Genomic DNA, 24765 nt, shown 5'->3' on the forward strand with positions numbered 1-24765 from the left:
CAGTGTAATCATGTAAATTGTCATTAAAATGGGTTTGGTACACTGATGTGCTTTAGTCAAGGAAATCTGCCATCCAGTGACTTCAGACCCTCAACAATGTGATTGACTTTTTACTGCCCTCTGAAATGGCCTGGCAAGCCGCTCTATATCAATTCACTATGAAGTTGAATAACAATGGACATCTCTATGATCCAAGAATGTCAGCTCACTACCACATTCTCCAGAGCAGTTAGACATGGGCATGGTCAATGACACACACATCCCATGAACTAATAAAAGAAATCTGTGCCTGACAATGTTTCCTTTGTGGTCCTGAATTAGGATCATTACCATTGCAGTGTGTTTGTTTAGCTGCCAATGAATGCAAAACAATAAACCTCTTCTGAAACATGTAGGGTCATAAGTCCAAGCTTTCGACTTGTTTTTGCCGAGAGGAATGGCTTTAGCATTGTGTCAAATATCTGGAGTTTCAGATTTTCAATTTTGTCATAGCATTAAGCTCAGATGCCAATTTGTTCAATTAGAATGAACATCATTTCATCACAGTGTCAATTTTATCTTTGATTTTTTTTTTGTGTGTGTGCGCCTTGCTCTAAGACCATTTACATTTAAGGACTCCATGTGCTTCTGAATAGAATGCTGTGAGCCTGCCTGACAATTAGTTGCAATGGGTTTTCAGAATGTGTAGATATAGAAATCAATTGGCTTGCTGTAACATTTCATGTCTTATGTGCTTTTCAGTTTTAAATAAACTAACACATGGATTTGATCAAACCTTGAGGAATTGATTGATAATCAGGCAATTATCATGAAAATGGCCTGGTAATTTACATTGGAAATGACCAATCTGATGCGGCCTATTGTACTTGAAGTGTCAGGAAGCATGATTCACAACATTAATCTCATACAAAACATCAATGTCATCAAACTGCCAAAACATGTGAAAATTCAAATTTTGTCAGAAAACTGGTTACTATTCTTTATTGACTTCAATTGATACATGACAAATCTTTTTGTGAAGATAACATAAGAACATAGCTAAGGACTAGGAGCAGGAGTAGGCCACCTGGCCCTTTAAGCCAGCTCCGCCATTCACTAAGATCATGGTTGATCTTTTAGTGGGCTCAGATCCACTTACCTTCCCTCTCCCCATATCCCTTAATTCATTTAAGAAAAATCTATTTTAGCTTTAAAAACATTTACTGAAGTTGTGTCAATTACTTCACTTGGCAAGGAATTCCACAGCTTTACAATCCTCTGGGTGAAGAAGTCAGACAATAGACAATAGGTGCAGGAGTAGGCCATTCGGCCCTTCGAGCCAGCACCACCATTCATTATGATCATGGCTGATCATCCACAATCAGTATTCTGTTCCTGTCTTATCCCCATAACCCTTGATTCCACTTTCTTTAAGAACTCTATCCATCTCTTTCTTGAAAGTATCCAGAGACTTGGCCTCCACTGCCTTCTGGGGCACAGCATTTCACATATCCACCACTCGCTGGATGAAAAAGTTTCTCCTCAACTCTGTTCTAATTGGCCTACCCCTTATTTTTAAACTGTGTCCTCTGGTTCTGGACTCACCCATTAGTGGAACCATGCTTCCTGCCTTCAGAGTGTCCAACCCTTTAATAATCTTATATGTCTCAATCAGATCCCCTTTCATTCTTCTATACTCAAGTGTATACAAGCCCAGTCGCTCCAATCTTTCAACGTATAATAGCCACGCCATTCCGGGAATTGACCTCGTGAACCTACGCTGCACTCCCTCAATAGCCAGAATGTCTTCCTTCAAATTTGGAGACCAAAACTGCATACAATACTCCAGGTGCGTTCTCACCAGGGCCCTGTATAGCTGCAGAAGGACCTCTTTGCTCCAGTACTCAATTCCTCTTGTTATGAAGGCCAGCATGCTATTAGCTTTCTTCACTGCCTGCTGTACCTGCTTTCATTGACTGATGTACAAGAACACCTAGATCACGTTGTACTTCCCCTTTACCTAACTTGACTCCATTTAGATAGTAATCTGTCTTCTTGTTCTTGCCACCAAAGTGGATAACCATACATTTATCCATATTAAACTGCATCTGCCATGTATTTGTCCATTCACCTAGCCTGTCCAAGTCACACTGTCTTCTCATAACTTCCTCCTCACATTTCATCCCTGCCACCCAGCTTTGTGTCATCAGCAAATTTGCTGATATTATTTTTAATGCCTTCATCTATATCATTAATGTATATTGTAAACAGCTGAGGTCCCAGCACTGAACCTTGTGGTATCTGCCATTCCGAAAGGGACCTGTTTATCACTACTCTTTGCTTCCTATCAGCTAGCCAATTTTCAATCCAAATCAGTATTTTGCCCCCAATACCATGTGTTCTAATTTTGTTCACTAATCTCCTATGTGGGACTTTATCAAAGGCTTTGTGAAAGTCCAGGTACACTACATCCGTTAGCTCTGCCTTGTCCATCTTCATAGTTACATCCTCAAGAAATTCCCGAAGATTAGTCGAGCATGATTTCCCCTTCATAAATCCATGCTGACTCTGACCTATCCTGTTCCAGCTATCCAAATGAGTTATAATGTTATCTTTTATAATTGACTTCAGCATCTTTCTCATCACTGACGTCAGGCAGTCTATAATCCCCTGTTTTCTCTCTCCCTCCTTTCTTGAAAAGTGGGACAACATTAGCCACCCTCCATTCTGCAGGAACTGACCCTGAATCTATAGAACATTGGAAAATGATTACCAATATGTCCACGATTTCTAGAGCCACCTCTTTAAGTACCCTGGGATGCAGACCATCATGTTCGGGGACTTATCAGCGTTCAGACCTCACCGTCTATCCAACACCATTTCCTGCTTAATATAACTTCCCTTCAGTTCATCCCTTACCCTAGGTCCTTCAGCCACTATTACATCTGGGAGATTGCTTGTGTCTTCCCCAGTGAAGACAGATCCAAAGTACCTATTCATCTCTTCTGCCATTTCCTTGTTCCCCATAATAAATTTACCCGTTTCTGTCCTCAAGGACCCAATTTTAGACTTAACCTTTTTTTTCTTTTTGCATACCTAAAAACGTTTTTACTATCCTCCTTTATATTTTTGGCCAGTTTGCCCTCGTACCTCTTTTTTTTTCTCCGTGTATTGCCTTTTTAGTTATCCTCTGTTGCTGTTTAAAAGTTTCCCAGTCCTCTGGCTTCCCGTTCATCTTTGTTATGTTATACTTCTCTTTTATCTTTATACAGTCCTTAATTTCCCTCATCAGCCACGACCACCTCTGCCTCCCCTTAGGATCGTTCTTCCTCTTTGGATTGAACTGATCCTGCACCTTCTGCATTATACCCAGAAATACCTGCTATTGTTGTTCCACTGCCATCCCTGCTAGGGTGTTGAACCATTGAACTTTGGCCAGCTCCTCCTTCATAGCTCCATAGTTCCCTTTGTTCAACTGCAATACTGACACTTCTGATTTTCCCTTCTCCCTCTCACATTGCAGATTAAAACTCATCATATTATGGTCTCTACCTCCTAATGGCTCCTTTACTTTGAGGTCCCTGGTCAAATCCGGTTTGTTGCACAACACTAGATCCAGAATTGCCTTCTCCCTGGTAGGCTCCAGTACAAGCTGTTCTAAGAATCCATGTCAGAGGCACTCCACAAACTCCCTTTCTTGGGGTCCAGTACCATCCTGATTCTCCCAGTCTACCTTCATGTTGAAACCCCCCATAACAACTGTAGTAATACCTTTGCAACAGGTCAATTTCAACTCCTTGTTCAACTTACACCATACATCCAGACTACCGTTTAGTGGCCTGTAGATAACTCCCATTAGGGTCTTTCTACCCTTAGAATTTCTCAGCTATATCCATACTGACTCTACATCGCCTGATTCTATGTTCCCCTCGCAAGGGACTGAATATCATTCCTCACCAACAGGGCCACCCCACCCCCCTCTCCCCATCAGTCTGTCCTTTCGATACCACATATAGCCTTGAATATTAATTTCCCAGGCCCTGTCCACTTGAAGCCACGTCTGTTATCCCCACAACATCGTAACTGCTAATTTCCAACTGAGCCTCAAGCTCATCCACTTTATTTCTTATGCTTCGTGCATTCATATATAATATTTTTAATTTGTTACTCCCCTCACCCTTCCTATCAATCCCTATTTCACTTGACCACACTGTATGATCCCTTCTTGAGTTTTTTGCTCTGTTGATTCTGTTGTCTTTCTTAACTTCTCTTATTCTCACATTCCCTTTAACTTATTCTTGAATTTCCAGTCTGTCCCCTCCACCCCACTACTTAGTTTAAACAAGCATGTGTTGCAGTGGCAAACCTGCCTGCCAGAATGCCCGTTTCCCACCTATTAAGGTACAAGCCGTTCATCTTGTATAATTTATCCTTACTGCAAAACATACCCCAGTGATCCAAGAATTTAAATCCTTGCTTCCTGCACCAGTTCCTCAGCCACACATTCAAGTCCATTATCTCCCTGTTCCTGCTCTCTCCAGCCTGAGAAACTGGAAGCAAACTGGAGATAACCACCCTGGAAGTCCTTCTTTTCAGGCTTCTTCCGAGTTCTCTGAAGTCCCGCCGTAGAATGTCCCTCCTCTTCTTCCCGACATCATTTGTGCCGACATGCACTATCACCTCTGGCTCTTCACCTTCGACCTTGAGGATTCCCTGCACACTCTCAATGACGTCCTGGATCCTGGCACCAGGAAGGCAATATACTAAATCCCGCAGAACCCCTTTCAGTCCCTCTCACTATGGAGTCCGTTATTACCATGGCTCTGCGTGATATCTGACTGCTTGGCTCTGCATCCACGCCAATTTTCGATTGGCAGACCTGTCCAATCGGACTGGCAGTGTCGTCTGTCTCAACAGATTCCAAGAGAGTCAACCAGTTCACGAGAGGTACTTCCCCTGGGGTCGCTTGTACTTGAATCATCTCTTCCTTCCTCATCGTTAACTCCCTTCTTCTCTCTTCTGGTATGCTCGGTGTAATGACCTCGCTGAAGGTCCTGTCCAGAAAATTCTTGTTCTCTCAGATGAGCCTGAGGTCATCTAGTTCTTTCTTCTGTGCTGTAATATGCTCCTTCAGAAGCTGAATGTGTACACACTTTCCACAGCTATAGGAGCCAGAGACACCATCAGTGTCCCTGACCTCCCATATCATGCACACAGCAACTGAATCAGTTTGGCAGTCATGTCTTCACCCTCTTCAAACTGTGGCGTAATCTCCTTCTCTATTCAGTCCTAATCTGCTCCATCTAATCTTGAGGCTATGCCCTCTTATCCTAGTTTTACCTACCATCCTCTCTACTTCTATCATCTATTCTCCTCATGCTTTTCTATGTTTATAAGATCCCTCCTCCATTCTTTCCAAATTCCAATGAATATAATCCCAATCTACTCAGTCTTTTCTCGTAAACCAATCCCTTCAACTCCAGAATCAACCTAGTAAACCTCCTCTGCACCCCCTCCAGTGCCAGTACATCCTTTTTCAAGTAAGGAGACCAAAACTGCATGCAGTACTCCAGGTGTAGCCTCACCAGCACCTTGTACAGTTGCAATATAACGTCCCTGCTTTTAAACTCAATCCCTTTAGCAATGAAGGACAAAATTCCATTTGCCTTCTGAATTACTTGCACCTGCAGAGCAATCTTCTGTGATTCACACACAAGGACACCCAGGTCCCTCTGCCCAGCAGATTTAAGTAATAATCCTTTTTACTGTTACTCCTACCAAAATGGATGACTTCACATTTATTAACGTTGTATTCCATCTGCCAGACCTTTGCCCACTCACTCAAAGTATCTAAGTTCCTCTTCAAAGTTTCACAGTCCCCTGCACACTCTGCTCTGCCCCACTCATCTTAGTGTTATCTACAAACTTTGACACACTACATGTGGTCCCCAACTCCAAATCATCTGTATGAAAAAGGAGGCAGACTGAACAACAAACTCTGTATCATCAGTCTAATGAGAAGATTCCTGATTTTCAGAAAGATCTGAAGCAACTTGCATTTAAAATAAATCATGCTGAGCAGGAGCAGATATAGAAATATCATCTTGAGCTCCAAGCAACATCGGAGAAAATGACTGTCCTGCAAAACAAGTGGAGATGCACATCACAAACAAGGAGCTAAAAATCACTCCTGAAACAATCCTTTCAGAGAAAAAAAAACTTCTAGCAATGATGCTCCAGTGAAGAAACCAAAGCAGGATATATATATAAAACCATACAACCACAGAAGCAGGAAGTGAATGTGTCTAGGCTTTGAAGAAGGCAAACAAAAATTCGGAAGAGGTTGGGTGGTTATCTGAACAGGTTGTAAAGGAGAAAAGTATACTTGACCCATAAGAGGCTAAACTTTTGATATTGGAAGAATCCAGAGCATAAAGCTACAAGCTTTACAATTAACTAGAAGTTCTCAAGGGACTGAACAGTAAGTACCAAGAAGATTTGACCCACTTGAAACAGCTTTAAGGAATGATTCAGTTAATGCCGAATCTGAAACGAATGTTAACTATTATGCAACAGGATAAACGTGCTGAAGCAGCAGCTACAGTCCATGAAAGAGCAACTTGACAACACAAACAGGAACAGCAGATAACATCATTGATGACTATGGGCAACAAACAGCACCTCCAGACAAAGTTACCATCAGGAGATCCAGAAGTATCAGAAATTCCCTCTGTATTATTGAGACCCATTTAACTCACTTGTTATTGGATATAGTTAAAACTTTATTTTGGAAAAGAAGGGACTTTTATATGTATACTTTGCCTTTAATGAGTTCACCTTTTAAGGTCTCCATGTGGTAGGTGTGCCTTGTGGACAAACCTACCAGCCAAGATTGACGCCAACAGTAGACCTCTTGACTGATGGCAGATTTTCTGCTGGGAAAGATTCAAGTGCCCTTAATTTCACACAAAGCTCCTACACCACTCTCTTCTGACTCTAAACACTTCATGAGATCTCCCAATGCATCACATTGCACAAAACCTTCACCAACACTTTAATAACAAATGAATATCGAAAAACTTTGGATGTTCCACGATAATTTGCTTAACTCATACGAGTGCAAAATCCTTCAAGTTCAACAGTCTGGATTTATGAAAGACCATTTAAACTGGAGTAATGCTAGGTCAAGCACCATAATCAATATTAGACATCGATTGATAATCTAGTCTGTTCACTCTGCAGACTTACATCACTCTTGCAACTTTGATGGGCTGTACCAGACGTGTTGCAGTTACAGTTTAGACAGACAGTTCAGACTGTCTGCTCTTGCTGAGATAATACAGTCTGAAGCCAGCAAAGGCTTGGAACAGCCTGAAGGCTTTCTGCAAAGCCACTTGAAACCTCTCCCATTGACAGTCAGAGCCTTGAGCCAATGTGTTGCAGAAACAGGGTAGAGCAAGTATTTAGCTGGATAAAAACCACCCTTGATTGAGGTACAGGTTGATTAATTGAGTTTAGTGCATATTATTGAAAAGGTGCTGCTGGATAAAATTATGATTGGAAGAGCTTGTATTGGACTGGGGTGTACAAAAGTTAACCATGTTTAGTCCAACAGGTTTATTTGGAATTACTAGCTTTCCTGCTTCATCAGGTAGCTGTGGAGCAGGATCAGAAGACACAAAAAAATGCAATGTCTTGCAACTGAAATGATATATTGATTGAAATTATGAAAGGGTTGTTTTGTATTTTAGTTTATGTCTGAACTGTGGCCGCAAGAAGCTTTAATAGTTGTAATGAAGGAATGGTATGTTTGGAAATGTTGATGAACAAAGTTTTGAGCTCATGGAACTGGATTCTGATGATTTGCTCACATGTAACATGTTTGGACTGTAGATATACCAGCTTCCTTGTCCATTCATTCTCTGCCCTCTCCTCCTAAATTGATCACTGAATCTCAGGTAGCAATGACTCCACCTTCAGAATGGCCACAGGCTACCAACTTTGGATCACTTGATCCAATGAGTATCGGAGAGCTTCTTCCAACAGGTTAAGGCAGTGGAATCATGTTTCAGGATGCCATTGGTCTGCTTGATGGTGCTTGTTATATTGTACAGTCATGTATAGTCATGTATGTTACGGTTACAGAGTTTTCAGCCTCTTTGTACAGTGTTCTACATTGAATAGTTGCTGAGCAACACCTTATCTGTTTTGACATGGTGCCTATGATGTTGCTGACACAGGTTGAAAGCATTATGATTGCTGCCAGGACAGTAGGTATTCATAGGTAACATGACATTGCAGCTGTAATGCCACATCAGCAGCACACAGAGTCATAGCTCGTGTGGTTATGATAGTTCTGTATATTGACAAAGTTATCCATTGCTAATAATGTTTAGACATGAGACTCTGTTTGTTTAGAAAGTGCTTTGAGAAATATTAATTGGTCAAATATACAAAATACTCAAGCTCAGTCTGAGTGTACTTGTAACTACCTTGCATCATTTTAAAACATGGGAGTTTAAATTTCTAATGCAGTTCAGTGTGCTTTAATGGGGAAAAAAACATTCGGTGTTCCTCATCGATTCTTATTGAAGTATAGACTTTTAATTTTTCCAGACGACATTCTGTAGAGGTTACCAATAAATATGTTATTTCCTTTCAAAATACCCAAATAATTCCTGATTCAGAATATAATTTCACACAACTTGTTTTAAAAATGATTGCCTATCATTATCAATTTTGTTTTCTAATTGGAAACTCTTCACTTTCTTAGGGTGAATCTGGGAAACTGGGAGCAAAAGGAGACCCTGGTCCGCAGGGGGAATCTGTAAGTCACTTTATTTTGTACCTTTCTGTCTGGACTAAGGAAATAAACTGAATAACTAAACTTGTGAATTGGGACAACTTTTACTGAGCCATTTCAATAATAGTTTTAGGTATTGCAGTTTATGAAAACTTTATCAGAATAATGGAATTAGTTGACAAATCTAAATAGACATTAAATGTTTTTATGTTTTAAGTATGCCTTTTTATGAGTCTAATTTTTTTTGTAGTAATAACAGAAAATAATCATATTAACAAAGAACACTGATGAGCCTCTTCAGATCCAGTGATCTATGTTTACTTTTGTTTGGGGGAATTATGGAAAGACGAGGTGATAAGCTGTCATGCTTACTATCTAACAACTACTAGGAAGAGGTACATTACAAAGAAAGAAGATCCAATTTCTCTTTTTACAATTGTGAAAAACTAAGCAAAATGCATGTTGTTCAATCTCGATTATTCGACAAAAGATTATAATATTTTGCTATATTTCACATGTTAAGCCATGTGCATTTTTCTTCTTGCTAGGGAACACCAGGAAGTCCAGGTGCCCCTGGTCCTGCTGGTGAAGAAGGTAAAAGAGGTCTCCCTGGTGAACCTGGGTCAACTGGTGCAATAGGCCCTCCTGGCGAGAGAGTAAGATAAAATCAATGTCATACACTTATTTTCTATGGTAAATATGTAACAGTTGGTACCAAGTATGGGCCACTACACAGCATTAATTAAAATTAGAGCTTTCTATATGAACACTAATGTCCATAAGTTCATATGCCTAACTGCTGTGTATTTGTAAAAGGTAATGGGAACAATACACCAATGATGTTTGTATTCCCAAGAATATAGAAGGCTATAGGCTGAATTATCATAATTTAAGATGTTAACAAAACAGCTGTCATAAATAGAGCAAAGATTTTTCTATTGGTAAGAAATTCTAATACTAGAAGGCACAACCTAAAACTTAGAGCTGGATGTTTGGGAGTCCAATTTAAGAAATATTTCTACATGTAATAGGTGATAAAAATTTGGAATTGCCTTCCATCAGCAACAAGCAATGATGAATGAATGATTAATTTCATATTTAAGATTGGTACATTTGTGTTTCTGACAAAAAAAGTTTATTACACAGAAGAGAAAGTCAAAAATAAAACATGCTGAACTAGCTAGATATAGAGCACGGTTGGAAAAATCTTAAAACACTTCACAAAACAAAGTTTCAATGTATTTCCCAACATCATCACTTCAGTGATTCAAATCTAGAGAAATTACATCCCGATATCAAATCTTTAAGTTTGACTTAACTGATTCTCCTCAGTTTACGTCCTGTGAACTGTGGAGTGTTTGACCATAAATGCATCAAAATTGAGAGCTTAGGTTTCCTCACATTTTAATAACCTGCAGATTTCTAAGCAACAAATGAGACAGAAATTGCTGGAAAAACTCAGCAGGTGTGGCAGCATCTGTGGAAAGAAAACAGAGTTAACATTTCGAGTCCAGGGAGCATTCTGAAGAAGGGTCACTACATTTGAAACATTAACTGTGATTTCTGCCACAGATGCTGCCAGAGATGCTGAGGTTTTTTTCAGCAATTTCTGTTTTGTTTTTGATTTCTAACATCCACAGTTCTTTTGGATTTCTACACAAACTCTTTTAGTCTGTATAAAGTGCACAAAGTAACCGCACTGTGTGTTGGAGCAGAAAATAAAGAATGGTATTGGACAGGCTACGGCCCTGGTTCACTACCTACATTCAACCATCTTTTCTTCGTATCATGTTGATACTCTTGTCAGACAAAAATATAGCAATCTCTGTCTTGGAAATTTCAATTTACAAAGACTTTGGGAGAGAATTCTAAGATTTCAACTATTTCATGTGAGAAAAACTCCTTCCAGATTTCACTTCTAAATAATCTAGTTCCAGTCATGTTAGGGTGTCTTGTCTGAATTCCTCCACCAGAGAAAATAATTGCTGTGTCTGTTTTAATTCACTCACGAGATGAGGGCATCGCTGGCTAGGTCAGCATTTACTGCCAATCCCTAATTTCCCAGAGGGCAGTCAAGAGTCAACCACACTGCTGTGGGTCTGGAGTCACATATCGGTCAGACCAGATAAGGATGGCAGATTTCTGTCCCTAAAGGACATTAGTGAACTCGTTGGGTTTTTCCGACTGTTGACAATTGTTTCATGGTCACAATTAGACCCTTAATTCCACATTCTTTATAGCAATCAAATACTGTCATCTGGTATAGTGGGAATTTTACCCGGATCCCCAGAACATTAACTGAGTATGGGGATTAATAGTCTAGCAATAGTACCACTAGTCAATTGCTTCCCTTATATCTACCCCTTCAAATCCTTACTTATTTTCTGAAGATCCAAATCAGATCATCCTTGAGCTTTCTAAATTTAAGGTAATACGAGTCACAATCTAAAATTAAACAAATTACAGCAGATGCTGGAGATCTGAAACAATAACAGAAATTGCTGGCAAAACTCAGCAGGTCTGCTGTTCTATGGTCTGAGCCTGGCAGATCAGAATTGGCGAAGGCTCACCAGACTCAAAATGTTAACTCTGCTTTCTCCCCACAGATGCTGCCAGACCTGCTGAGTTTCACCAGAACTTTGTGCTTTTGTTCACTTTAATCTAATCTATCCTCACAAAATAACTCTCTAAACCCTGGTAAAACACAGTGACCCTCCTCTCCATCCACTGAAAGGGATTTCCTGAGTGTACCTGAAACATTCACATGCACCACAACAAATGTTAACCTATCCTAGTGGCCTCAACAAAATGTCATCACCTACCGTCCATTCAATTCAGGCTAGCTTCCTTCCTTTAGATTAGTTTATACTTTTCCCAATTGTTTAATAACTCTGTTTCCAATGGTAGATTCTAATAATTTCCCCACATTTGATATATTCATAATTTATTTTAAATGTTAACAACAACTCTGATATCTTATGCAATTCTTTTAATGCTCCTTTTTGGATCTCTTCTTAAATCTATTTCTGTTTGTAATACTCTCAGTCCACCAGCTTACCAATTTTCCATACATATGTTCAACTTATTAAGATCTTACCTTATTTTAAAAATATGCTTTCACAACTGGAGCCACTTTTTAAGAAGGATACAATTGTTATATATCACACTCGATACTTTGTACCTGTTATGGACCAAGCCAGACCCCTTCAAAACATTTCAAGAAAGTAGCCCAAAGTAGTCCTTTTAAGCAGGTGTAGTGTGGATATTCCAGGAGTGATGCAGTTGGACAAACCATTTAGTTTTAAACAAAACAGAATTTATTTACAAGATTACCGAATGAAACGCAAGCAGAAGAGAACAGAATACCGTATAACATAACCTATCCGAAAACTCAACAGATGATCCCAGCTTAATGATGCTGTTCCTAATACTTGCAAAAGTCCCTGTAAACACCCCTTTGCACCAAAGGTAAAATCAAAGACAGGTTCTTAAAGGAGAGATGTCAGAGAGAGAGAGAAGGATCAGCAGGGACCTGCTTCTTTGAGTCCAGCAGCTTTTACAACACTCCCGCTAAACACCAGACGAAACCCGAGAAAAGCTGAGCTGGGAGAACTGCCCTTTCATTGTACAGTGCTTTTTCTTCAAAAACGTGAAAGGCTGTTGCCTCAGACTGTATCTGTTAGCTATAATTAAACTGAACCTGAAAACCTTCAACTTAGACTTATGGGAGTCTGTGTCTATTATGACCACTTTGAAAAATAAACCAAAGACAATATAATCTTGTTCAAGGAGCAGCTTCATCACAGTACCATCCCAAATCTTAATGGCAGTAGAATTAATTACTTGCAGTTAATTATCTGTTTTGTGGATCACTGTGGCTCAGCAACATTAATGACTACATATAAGATAAATCAGTGGCGTATATATATTAATAATATTAGAAACCTGACTTTCTGTCCTGCTTCTAGGGACCTCAAGGCATGAGAGGTGTCCCAGGTACAAGTGGCCCACCAGGAGAACAGGTCAGAAGATTTTAATATACCTAAATTCAGCTTTAATTTCTTTTCCTCATTGTCATTTGGATAAATGGTTCTGAGTATTTAATTCTGCACTAACTTTTTGCTGCTAGGGTCTAGCAGGAGAAACTGGTCCACCAGGTCCCATTGGGCCTAGAGGTGCTAATGGTGAATCAGGTCGTCCTGGAGATGCTGGCATCCCTGGTCAAAGGGTAAGAAGCAGAACGTTAATAAAGACATAATAAGGAAAAAATGCTGGCAAAATTAATTTTAGAGACAATTTTATTCACTTGATTTTGAATTCCTTTTCTGTGTTTTTAGGGACTTACAGGAAACCCAGGCAGTCCTGGTCCTGAAGGTAAACCTGGACCACAGGTAATTTCCAGAAGGATAGCAATAGACAAAGGGCATTATTTACATCACTAATGTCCAAATAAACATCTCCTTTCATCTTATTGGGTTTATAATTGATGAAAATAAGAAATCATGCAAATTGTCACCCAGTCTGTCAGAAAACCTAGTCACCGTAATGAGTTTTTAAGTATCAAGCAACAATAACCAATAGAGAATACAGAGGAACCTCGATTATCTGAAGGACATGGGGAGGGAGTATTTTGTTCGGTTAATCAAATGCCAGATAACAGAGTTTAGCCGAGCATCGGGACCTGCAATCTTGCCGAATAATCCGATATTCGGATAATCGAATGCCAGATAATCGAGGTTCCTCCATAATACATACATAAGTCAGTGATGCTACCAGTAAAATGGCAAGTGAAATTTCTGTATGAATTTTCTATACATCCCACTATCTGTCAGAAACTTGCACGTTTTCTTTCGTGTAAATATGTATAACTTTCTACCCACCATAATTCCTTCAGTTCAACTGACAAAAACAGTTGACACTGAATGACATGAATTGTGATTCATGAAATATTGGTTGACTTGCTCACTGGATCAACTTTGCTCCCTTCCATTCAGTTATCTTGAGAAATAACTTTCTTCTCCCCATATTAAGGATGGTTGTCATGTTGGAATTTGTGAAGAAAAGGGTAAGGACAGATGCTAGTCTCAGGAACAAGAATAAGGAATTACTGAATAACGCAAAGACATATAAAATAGTTGACAAGTCACCCATTATTTAATCTATGTGCTTTCATCAGGGACTCAGCTGGTAGCTGTCAAAGTAAGAGTAACCACAGCGATCTACCCTGAGCAATGTCATGGTGGATTACACCAAACATCATCAAACTGGACTTGATCTAAGAACAGGTAGTGGAGTGAACTAATGGCTAATTTTACCAGACACTGCAAGGCAGCTCATCGCACCAGAAAGGAGCACAGTTTAGAGATGTGATACTACAGTGGAGCTCTACACTCTTGACTAGTGAGCTTCAGAGTAATAACAAATGCTGGCAAAACCACTTTTTATTCTGCACTTATGCATGATAATGTTACATCCAAATTAATTCAAGTGTGGCCTCTGTTTGATAAAACAGAAAAATTAAAGGACCCAAGTATTGAGGTTTGAGGTGGGAGGGAGTCAGTGATTCATGTGGAAATTGATACATTTTAAATCTACATTATTTGGCAATTGTCAAGATTCTGAGCATAAATATCTGCTTGTTTTCTGGTTTTCACTGCCTACTATGATGTATAAATATTGATTATCAATGCTGGCTGTTTATTGACAGTGATAATCATTTGTATATACTTGGCAATATTAATCTTTGTCTTTACTTTGTTTTGTTTTAGACTGATCTTTCCCAAGTTACATATGTTTGTGTGCTTAGGGGTGAATTTTATTATTTTGTAATTTACATTTTTACCAACAGGGTCCTACTGGAGATCCAGGTCCTGCAGGCCAAACTGGTTCACCTGGACAAAGAGGTTCACCTGGTGTAATGGGGTTTCCTGGGCCAAGAGGAAATGATGTAAGTGCAAATTATTTATAAAACGTATCTCTCGTCATTGTTTTGGCTGGGTGCCATGCTTTGATACAAACATGATGTATTGTTATGCAAATGAAAACACAACTCTGGAGTCATGTTAGCAATAACGTTGAAACCAGTTGTGAGTGAACAACTTTATTTGATGGATCTCTATTCCAGAAAAAGCTTAGATTGAAAAAAGTTTCCAAGCAGTCAACAGTGCCTCGTGGATTCTCACTGAATCTTTTAATGTGGCAAAAAGCTGGTCAAGTGGCCATTGATGCTAGGTGCAAGAACACTGGAAAGCAATTAATTAGATACATTGCTCAAAGAGCTAGCACAGTAAAGATGGGTTGATTTGTCTCCTGTGTTGGAAGATTCTACCATTGTCCCTCCTAATATTAAAAATTAGGAAGCAGAAGATAACCCATACACAGGATTCTTGATAACTATCAGGACAATGTTGGAAATTGCTTTTGAACCATGCATAAAATGACATCTGCTCTTTCTTCCCCCTTCCCGACCACACCACGCCTCCCCACACCACCTCACCCATCACTCCCAACACACCAGGGACTACCTGGTAAAGCTGGTGATAGAGGATTTGTGGGTAGCCCTGGTCCACAGGTATGTAAAGGCTGCAAATATTCAATTTCATTCTGTTGAAAGAGACTCTTTGCCAAATGTTATTTATGCACAGCTTATTAATACCTACACTATATTGACAGGGTTTACCAGGAAAACCTGGATTTGTGGGTCCTCCGGGCCAGCCTGGCACAGCTGTAAGTATGTTTCTGAATTCATATGTTTTGAAATAAAAATGGTTTCTCTCTATCTTAAGTGGATTTATTTAAACAGTTTCTTAGTTTTGATGTATGACAATTAATATTTATCTCTTTAATTTGCTGTACCAATCATTCCTTTGACAACACTGACAAAGCCATGTTCATTGCCCAACTATTATTCACATGAGAGGGTGTTGGTGAACTTTCTCTTGTAATGATTTGTTAGACCACTTCAGAATATAATAGAATCAATCGTGGAAACAGAACAGCATGTGAGACAGATTAGGACAGGATCTTAATGAAGTTTCAGAATAACCTAACTGCCTTCACAGTCAGTTGTCAACTATTGCAAAAATTGATTCATTACCTAAATTTTATGACTTGCCATTGCAGGATTGGAGTTACTGGGGTACTTATCTAGTACTATTACCTCCACATTACTGAACTACTGTTTGCACAGAAATAGGATGTTTCCTGAATTGAGATACAAACTGGCATTGATTACACCATGAATCACTCAAGACGGCATTGGTCTTCCCATTCTTTCATTATCATCAAGCTGTCAGCACCCATTAACTGCAGATACAGCTCTGTGGTTATGGTTTGTCACAGAAGGCTGTGGAAACCATGTCAGAGATAGGTTCTTGATTAGTAATGGGATAAAGGGTTACAGGGAGAAGGTGGAAGAATGGGATTGAGAAACATATCAGCCATGATCAAATGGCAAAGCAGACTCGATGGGCCGAATTGCCTAATTCTGCTCCTACACTGTGTGGCCGTTTGGCAAGATTTGGGGGGTTTACACATGGTCGGTAAACAATGGCCTCAGCCAGTGATGGACCCAAGCTGAGGCCAGAAGAACGAGAAGTCAGTGAGTATGGGAGGATGAACAGTGGCTGGCAGTTGCTGGCTGGATTAGTGAGGAGTCAAGATCAAAGTCGAGTAGCTTTACCTCCTTTGGCTCCTTATTAGAATATTTGTTTTATGAGGAATTTATATGCTGGCAGTCTCCAATGTATCTCTTGCATGGATTCAAGGTAATTCTGAATACAATATGACATTTGATTCAAAACCATGTATTAGACCAATTATGAACATACTCAAAAACCTTCATACTTGTTTAATGAAGGCACCATGATGCCTTAACTGTGCCTGAACCAGGATAGGATCAGATGGTGCAATGGGGACTGTGTGTTCAGCACCGCCTAACTAACCTCTGTGCATGTCTTCTGCCTGTTCCATTCTTCCCTGGTATGTTTTGCTGAGAAATTGTTAATCACCATTCTCCCCAAAACCCCGGCCACCATCCTCTGAATTAGTTCCCATCTCCGTCAGTCTCTACAACAGATGTAGCAACTGATTAGATAGAGCTCAATGAAAATCCTACTAGTTTCTTTTCTTTGATACTTTCATGGTCTGGAGAATTCCAATTTTGTTCTAGAGATGGTTTATGCAGAAAATTGATTCTCAGTTATGACAAGGAGATGAACTTTAGATAAAAACAAACTCATCATTTATTCAATAGCTTGTTATTTGATTTGAACAAATGTATTCAGATAGTTCTTCTAAATTTTTCAAACATTTGTCTTTTCTCAGGGTGCATCTGGTGAAAAAGGAGAGCCAGGTCCTCAAGGATTTCCAGGTCTTCAGGTACAATTAATTTGATTAACTCTGGTTTGATATAGAAGGCTGTGGAAACCATGTCAGAAATAGATAGCTTACTGATTAGTCAGGGGATAAAGGGTTACAGGGACAAGGCGGAAGAATGGGATTGAGAAACATATCAGCCATGATTGAGTGGCAAAGCAGACTCAATGGGCCGAACTGCCTAATTCTGCTCGTATATTGTGTGGCAAATAATGTTTTGCCTTTCTGTGGTGTTGATAAACTTCCTTTGGTATGCTATAAAATGACAAGGATGCACTATCTCGACTTGAGTGTTTACTCTTTGCAGGGAGAAAAGATTAAAGACACTCTTCAGCTGAAGAGTAGTTGAAGCTTAGAGGATAGTTATATTTGGGCTCAGGGAAGGATTGTACTATTGAAGAGTAGAGTGGTGTACGGGATAAGACAGAGAATGGCAACAGACCTCCTGGTAACGGCAGGAGAGTGTATCAATTCTGAGAATGAAGGGAAAGACTACATTCATAGGTTGGAAATAACGGGCAAAAGAGAGCATGGATATACTATTTCTATCCAAAAGCCCTATGTCAATCGATAGCATTCTTAAAGTTTTTAGTGTAAATCATTACTCCGTCTAGTGATACACAACAAACACATGATCTATTTTCAGGATTGGGGTAGCAGGGAAAGGGGAAAGTAAATCTGAGTGGGAAAGTAGGTTTGCACAGGAAGAAGAACAGCAGAGTTAGGTGTTGAAGGAAAACAGGGGAAATATGGGATTGCGAGGATCAGTTTGGTAACAGAGTGAAGAGTAGAGAACACAGGAAGGGAGAGCAAATTGGGTGGAGGGGAAGAGGAAGGGAAAGGGAAATAATTAGACAGGAGAGAACAGCAGCTAAGGATACACCTCCATTTTAAAATTGATAAACAATACCTTTTTTCAACCTCCAGCTTTAAATTTTAAATACAAGGCCACAATATTTGTTTTTAAATGCCAGATTCTGAACTTGCAAACCTTTTTTTTCCCTCTGGCTTTCAAAATAAAAATAATTGATATGAGTTGCATGGTGTGCCTTGACTTTAGAGGTTTCTGAGATTCAAGGCTGGGGGAGGGACAAACCTGGGACAGAAAAAAATGGAGGTGGTTTAAAAGGTGCTGTGTTTTGCTTTTGATTTCATTAACTGAGGATGTCTTAAGGAGAACCAGAGTCTAATGTCAGTCTCCTTCCTCCGAGATGTCAAAAACCTGATAGCAACAACTGAAGATTTGCAATTGTAGAAGATGTAGTCCACCACAAGCCTGGAGAAACAGTCCATAATATGTGGCCCAAGCATGGGGACCATTCTGGGAAAATGTTGATGATCTGTTCCAAGACCTTCCTCCTTCCAGCACAGCTTTCAGTGTCAGAACGTTGTGGGAATCGGGAACCACATGAAGATTGGGGAGCTTTCATCACCACATATCCATCCTCTGTTCTACACAGTGGCAGGGAAATGCTGGAATCAGCTAATTAACTCAAGATAAAAACTTCAAAGCTGCTTTCAAATTTAGCAGGAATGCACCAACATGGTGCCCTGTGCTTGGCTGTATGCCAGCTGCGCATTCAGGGAGTGGAATTCCTGGACATGTGCCTGCTGAGAGATGATGTCTACAGCCCTGTGCAGACAATTGATAGCTCCCCGGAAAAACTACATGCATATTCCTACTGCTTCTCTCTACTTTGAGAGAAAATAATATATTTCCCCTTCCTTATATATAGAGTACCAGTGATCTGTGTGACACAGCGACACTGTAAAATGAGATGTTGTCGGTTCCAACCTGTAAGGAGTCTGAGACATAGAAATTTTGCTACATGGTAACTCTGACAGGTACTGGGAGTGTTGTCTCTACTCTGCTCTGTGGCATTGGACGCTGTGGCAAGTGGCTGACACAATTCAGTAAGCACTTTGCTGATGAACTATGGCTATCTCAATCTGTGCCCCTGACCAGGAAGAAGGTCAGAGAAATGCTGAAGACACATGGTGAGCACAGTCTCCGATAGCGAGGCTTCCTCCTGCTTTGCATACAGCTCTCCAAGTCTGCTACCTCTACTCCACACCCCAGTCATGTTGCAGCCCAAAGAGATGCAGCTATAATCCCCAAGAGAGAAAGCAAGCTTTCTGGACTAAGACCTTCTCTGTTCTGACTCAAAGAACCTGTGAAAATTTCTCCAAAAGCACAATCCATTACTTTTGCAGCAGGGAAACAAAGCTAAAAGCCATCCAACTGAAAGTTCATGGTAATACCTTTCAACAGCACTGGGGAAGAAGTTCTGTTATGTGTATTTAAGAAAGTGTCCAAAATGACAATCAGCTATTCAAACCTAAATCAAGGATGACTGACATTACGTTTACTCACTCTGCATCTTTTTTGTGCATCTAATCTGTGGACCATACTATTGTCCTTCAGAACATGGCCATCAGCAAAAGTATTGTATGTTGTCAGAAATAGGATCATTATCATTTTTACCAGTTCCACACTTCCTTAGTGCTGAAACCAATGCTGCTACCGAGTGGAACTTTTGGCCTTACAGTCCAATCAGACTTGTGCTATGACAAAGAAGCTAACAATACCATGTCTCACAAAAGTCATAACTTACAGCTTTATCAGCACAACAGTAGCACTAACCAGTGAGCTAAATTTCCAGTGAACCCCAGTAGGTTCAAACCATTTTCCAGAGGTTAGAACACAACATTTTAGGCTATATTTCCCTGCAGTGCTGCACTGTCAGAGGTGCAAGCTTCCAGATTCACCATTCAATCTAGAAACAATTTGCTTTCTGTAATGAGTGAGAAGGATCCAATAACTTTATTTAAAGAGGAGGAAAGAAGTTCTTGTGCTCTGTCCAATATTTATTCCTAAAAAAATGTTGCTAAAACAATGATCCTGTCAGTTTTCATTGAAGGTTGTACAACCTTGGTATGTACAAATTGATTACACAATTTTCTATATTACAGAAGGGTTTATACTGAGAAACATAGTAATAGGAGGAGGCCATTCAGCCCTTTGTTGCTGCCAGTCACTGACATTGTGCTTGATCTGCATTCAACTAGCTTGGGTTCATAACCATTAATATCTTTGCTGTACAGAAGTCTCACCAAGTACAAATTTGAAATTTGGAAACTTAAAAAGTATTTAATTGGCTTCTGCAATATCCTGAATCATGAACAGTGTTATATCATGTAAATCATTATTTTGTGCACTTTCCAGGAACAGTTATAACATTATTAAGTCGGTATAAAAAATGAAATTGTGAAGTATTTGGAAGTGTTATTTTATCATCAATTTTCATGAACTTGTGGGTTTAACTATTATCCTTCACTTGGTTATTCATTAGGGTCTAAGTGGTGCCATCGGTCCTCCTGGTGAAAGCGGGAAACCTGGTGAGCCGGTAAGCTGTTTAATTTCATTAATGCCTAATTTGATTATTACAATTTTATCCAGGGTAACTCATGGCAATACATTGTTAGAAATATTGAAGTGAAATACTTTGTTTAATGTAATTATTTACCCAAGATACAACTAGAAAATTACACAAAGATTTGTGATAAAAACAACTCCTGCTAATTCTGCAATTTCTAGACTCTAAAACAATGGAAGTCTCCCCTGGGAAAGCAGAGTGTGCTATCTTCACGTTAATCTTCACACTGCATTGCAGAAATTAACTGGATGCTGAGTAACATAATTGTTAATGTCACACCCTAAAACAAAATGTAGATATGTTTACTGGATATTCACTGTGATGAAGGGGCTGTAGATGGTGGTATACCTGGTTTCAGCACTTGTATGCTTTGGTGTCTATAACAATTATCAGAAACTCTATTTCTGAGTGAGTGCACTTTCTGCATACTAAAACTCTATGACTGAGGTTGGGTTTGTATTGAAGGCAGCATGGATTAAATAGTTTCATCAGTTCTGTAGGTGATCTTCACACATACAGATAATTTGCTAGAGGTAAGTTTATCATTGCAGTTAGGAAAATGGCAGAGAGGATTGACACCAGTTTGATATCAATTCACTTAAGGTACGGTTTATGGAGGTTTGGTTGGTGAGGTTTTTCATGTTTTACTGAGATCTGTCTCATGATTGAAGTTCATATAAAAGACAGGTATTAAGTTATCCCAGACCAGTGTTTTGAGCAAGAAGTCTGTACTAATGCTGAGTTGTTGAATAAAGTGTTATGTTTGTTTTAGGTATATTCTGGGTCTGTAGATTGTTTACAGTGCAGACTTGGCTTTTAGTAGAGTGATGTGCTCTTTCTATCGGATGTGGGAGATCAGGGAGCATTTCAATGCTTCTGGAGACTATATCTGCAGGAAGTCCTATCAGATTTCATGGATTGGTTGGAGGAGCATTTAGAGGCAATAAGCAATTTACAGGAACTAGGGAGTATGATGGATGGCAATTTCAGGAATGTGGATACAGTGCAGATATAGTCAGGTAGATGGGTTACTGCTTGGAAAGGTAGGAGAGGTAGGCAGGTAATGCAGGAGTCTCCTGTGGCTATCCCCATCTCAAACAAGTATGCTGTTTTCAATAATGTTGGGGTGATGGCCTCACAGGGGAACGTAATACTGACAGCCAGGTTTCTGGCTCTACTATAAAGAGGGGCAGATCAAATTCCAAGAGATTGGTTGTGATACGGAACTTTAGTAAGAGGAGCAGATAGACATTTCTGCGACCAACAGCAAGATATCAGAATGGTGTGTGACCCTGGTGCGAGGGTTGGAGAGGGTGCAGAATATTCTCAAAGGGGAGAGTCACCAGCAGAAGGTCGTTGTGCATGTTGGTATCAATGACACAAGTAGAGAAAGGGACACAGACTTGCAGAGAGAATATAGGAAATTACGCGGGAGATTAAAAAGTACATGCTTGAGCCAATAATATCTGGATTTCTCCCAGTGTCATGTGCCAGTGAGAGTAGGAAGAGGAGGATAAAGCAGATGAATGTATGGCAAAGGAGCTGGTGTAAGGGGTAAAGAGTTTTGGATCATTGGGATCTTTTCTGAAATAGAAGTGACTTGTAGAAGAAGGACATATTGCACCTGAATTGGAAAAGGACCAATATTCTGGCTGGGAGATTTGTTACTGCTACTCAGGAGGCTTTAAACTAGTAAGGGTGGGCATTGGGATCGAAAGAGAGATCATGATAAGTCTGAGGCTGGTGGAGTAGAGAAGGGGAGCAAGTTAAGTAGTCAAGGCAAGCAAGAGCAAGACAAAGAATGATGTAAGATTCTGGATTAGAGTGGTGCTGGAAAAGCACAGCAGTTCAGGCAGCATCCGAGGAGCAGGAAAATCGACGTTTTGGGCAAAAGCCCTACATCAGGAATAGAGGTAGGGAAACTGTTGAAGTCCACATTGATGCCCTCGGGTTGAAGTGTTCTGAGGTGGAAGATGAGGCGTTCTTCCTCCAGGCATCGGGTGGTGAGGGAGCGGCGGTGAAGGAGGCCCAGGACCTCCATGTCCTCGGCAGAGTGGGAGGGGGAGTTGAAATGTCGGGCCACGGGGTGGTGGGCGTGTCCCAGAGATGTTCCCTAAAGTGCTCTGCTTTAGTGTAGAGGAGACCGCATCGGGAGCAATGGATACAATAAATGATATTGGTAGATGTGCAGGTAAAACTTTGATGGATGTGGAAGGCTCCTTTGGGGTCTTGGATGGAGGTGAGGGAGGAGGTGTGGGCGCAGGTTTTACAGTTCCTACGGTGGCAGGGGAAAGTGCCTGGATGGGACGGTGGGTTGTAGGGGGGCGTGGACCTGACCAGGTAGTCACGGAGGGAACGGAAGGCGGAAAGGGGTGGGGAGAATTCAAGAAATTCTACAAATATACTAGCAAAGAGTAACTAGGGGAGAGGAAAGAGCCCCTTAAAGATCATCAATGTGTGGAACCAATGTGATGGATGAGATACTAAGGGTATATTTTGTGTCAGTATTTACTGTAGAGAAGGACATGGAAGCTAGGGAACTTGAGGAAATAAGTAATGATGACTTGAAAAATGTCCATATTGAAGCTATCAATGGCTCAGTGATTTCTCCACAGCTAGAGTAACCAATATTCAACAACAGCTATGGGTGCCAAGTTCAAAACCATTTACTCTGCTCATCCAGTAAGAAATTAGGTAGTCACAATAAAAGAGAAAATCTGTCCAGTGGAAAATACGAGAATCAAAATCTCAGCATAAAGGTTGTAATGTGAACATTGAGTTACATCAACAGATTGGACCAGCGTCATAATTTGAAGGGATAACAAATAAAACACACTGGTAAATGATTTAATACCTGTAATTCATTCACTTATACATTCCATCTCACTTTCACCTTATGCATTAGATAGTTGAGTCTTCCTAAAGTTAACCAAATTTAGAAGCAAATTATTTATTTGCATACAATGAAATATTAAATTGTCTCTTCAGAATTTTAATTACAAGTCCCAAACGTTTAAGAAAAGAAACACACTATCCCAGATCTGTCATGGTAGGAGAGACCATAAATTAGATCATGAAAATAAAATTTCTAAAAACCACCTGATCAGAACCAAAAATTGGACATTGTTCAAATATGTTTCCCTTCGATATTTTTATTCCATCTGCTTCGATTGGACAGTTTGTTTGTTACAACAAGTGTGCAGTTAAATCTAAATTTTTTACCTTTAGAAACTTGCAGCAATTTCAAACCTATTGGCAGAGTCCATATTATCTATTTGCTTCAGAATCCTGAATGTTCAAATAATGTTTCTTATGGACATAATGAACCACTGAGCTGGAGAAAGACAGAGCAGCGCAGAAACCAGGTGATGGAGTAGAGTTCCAGTTTGTTGGGTTAGCATTGAAAAACCAGAGCCACAAAAGATCACAGCCACCATCACAGCCACAGTGATGGTGGATGAACTGACAGTGGCGTGGATCCTTGATGGACCAAGTAGAAAAATCTCCTGAGTTTGAGAAGCCATCATGAGAGAATCATTCCCCTTGTGCATTGAAGAGCCAAGTATCTGGTGTTGAGACTGGCTCTAATGCAACGAGGTGTACGTCGGTTTCCAAGAGATCAATTGTGTTAGGGGATTCTGTAGTCAGAGTTACAGACAGACGTTTCTGTGGCCAGCAGAGAAAAAGCAGAATGGTGTGTTGTTTCCCTGGTGTCAGGATCAAGGATTTCTCAGAGAGGGTGCAGAATGTTCTCACGGGGGGGAGGGGCCAGCAGGAGGTCATTGTCCAACAACATTGGAAGGGAAAAGGTTGAGACTCTGAAGGGAGATTACAGAGAGTTAGGCATAAATAATAAAAAGGAGGTCCTCAAGGGTAGTAATACCTGGATTACTCCCAGTGCTACAAGCTCGTGAGGGCAGGAATAGGAGGATAGAGCAGATGAATGCATGGCTGAGGAGCTGGTGTATGGGAGAAGGATTCACATTTTTGGATCATTGGAATCTCTTCTGGGGTAGAAGTGACCTGTACAAGAAGGACGGATTGCAACTAAATTGGAAGGGGACTATCATACTGGCAGGGACATTTGCTAGAACTGCTTGGGAGGATTTAAGCTAGTAAGGTGGGGGGGTGGGACCCAGGGAGATAGTGAGGAAAGAGATCGATCTGAGA

General features: G+C 40.2%; 1 protein-coding gene across 3 annotated transcripts in view; it reads left to right on the plus strand.

The window, feature by feature from the left end:
• LOC122556849 (collagen alpha-1(I) chain-like) overlaps window positions 1–24765 on the plus strand; it is a 181518-nt gene that overhangs the window by 103360 nt on the left and 53393 nt on the right. For all 3 annotated transcript variants that reach the window (XM_043704102.1, XM_043704104.1, XM_043704103.1), the window contains 10 exons: window positions 8753–8806; window positions 9331–9438; window positions 12751–12804; window positions 12912–13010; window positions 13120–13173; window positions 14631–14729; window positions 15300–15353; window positions 15455–15508; window positions 17108–17161; window positions 20512–20565. In XM_043704102.1, the coding sequence (XP_043560037.1) occupies window positions 8753–8806; window positions 9331–9438; window positions 12751–12804; window positions 12912–13010; window positions 13120–13173; window positions 14631–14729; window positions 15300–15353; window positions 15455–15508; window positions 17108–17161; window positions 20512–20565 (684 nt within the window). The remainder of the gene's footprint in view (window positions 1–8752; window positions 8807–9330; window positions 9439–12750; window positions 12805–12911; window positions 13011–13119; window positions 13174–14630; window positions 14730–15299; window positions 15354–15454; window positions 15509–17107; window positions 17162–20511; window positions 20566–24765) is intronic.

This window comes from Chiloscyllium plagiosum, chromosome 14 (genome assembly GCF_004010195.1).
Source record: "Chiloscyllium plagiosum isolate BGI_BamShark_2017 chromosome 14, ASM401019v2, whole genome shotgun sequence".
Lineage (NCBI taxonomy): Eukaryota > Metazoa > Chordata > Chondrichthyes > Orectolobiformes > Hemiscylliidae > Chiloscyllium > Chiloscyllium plagiosum.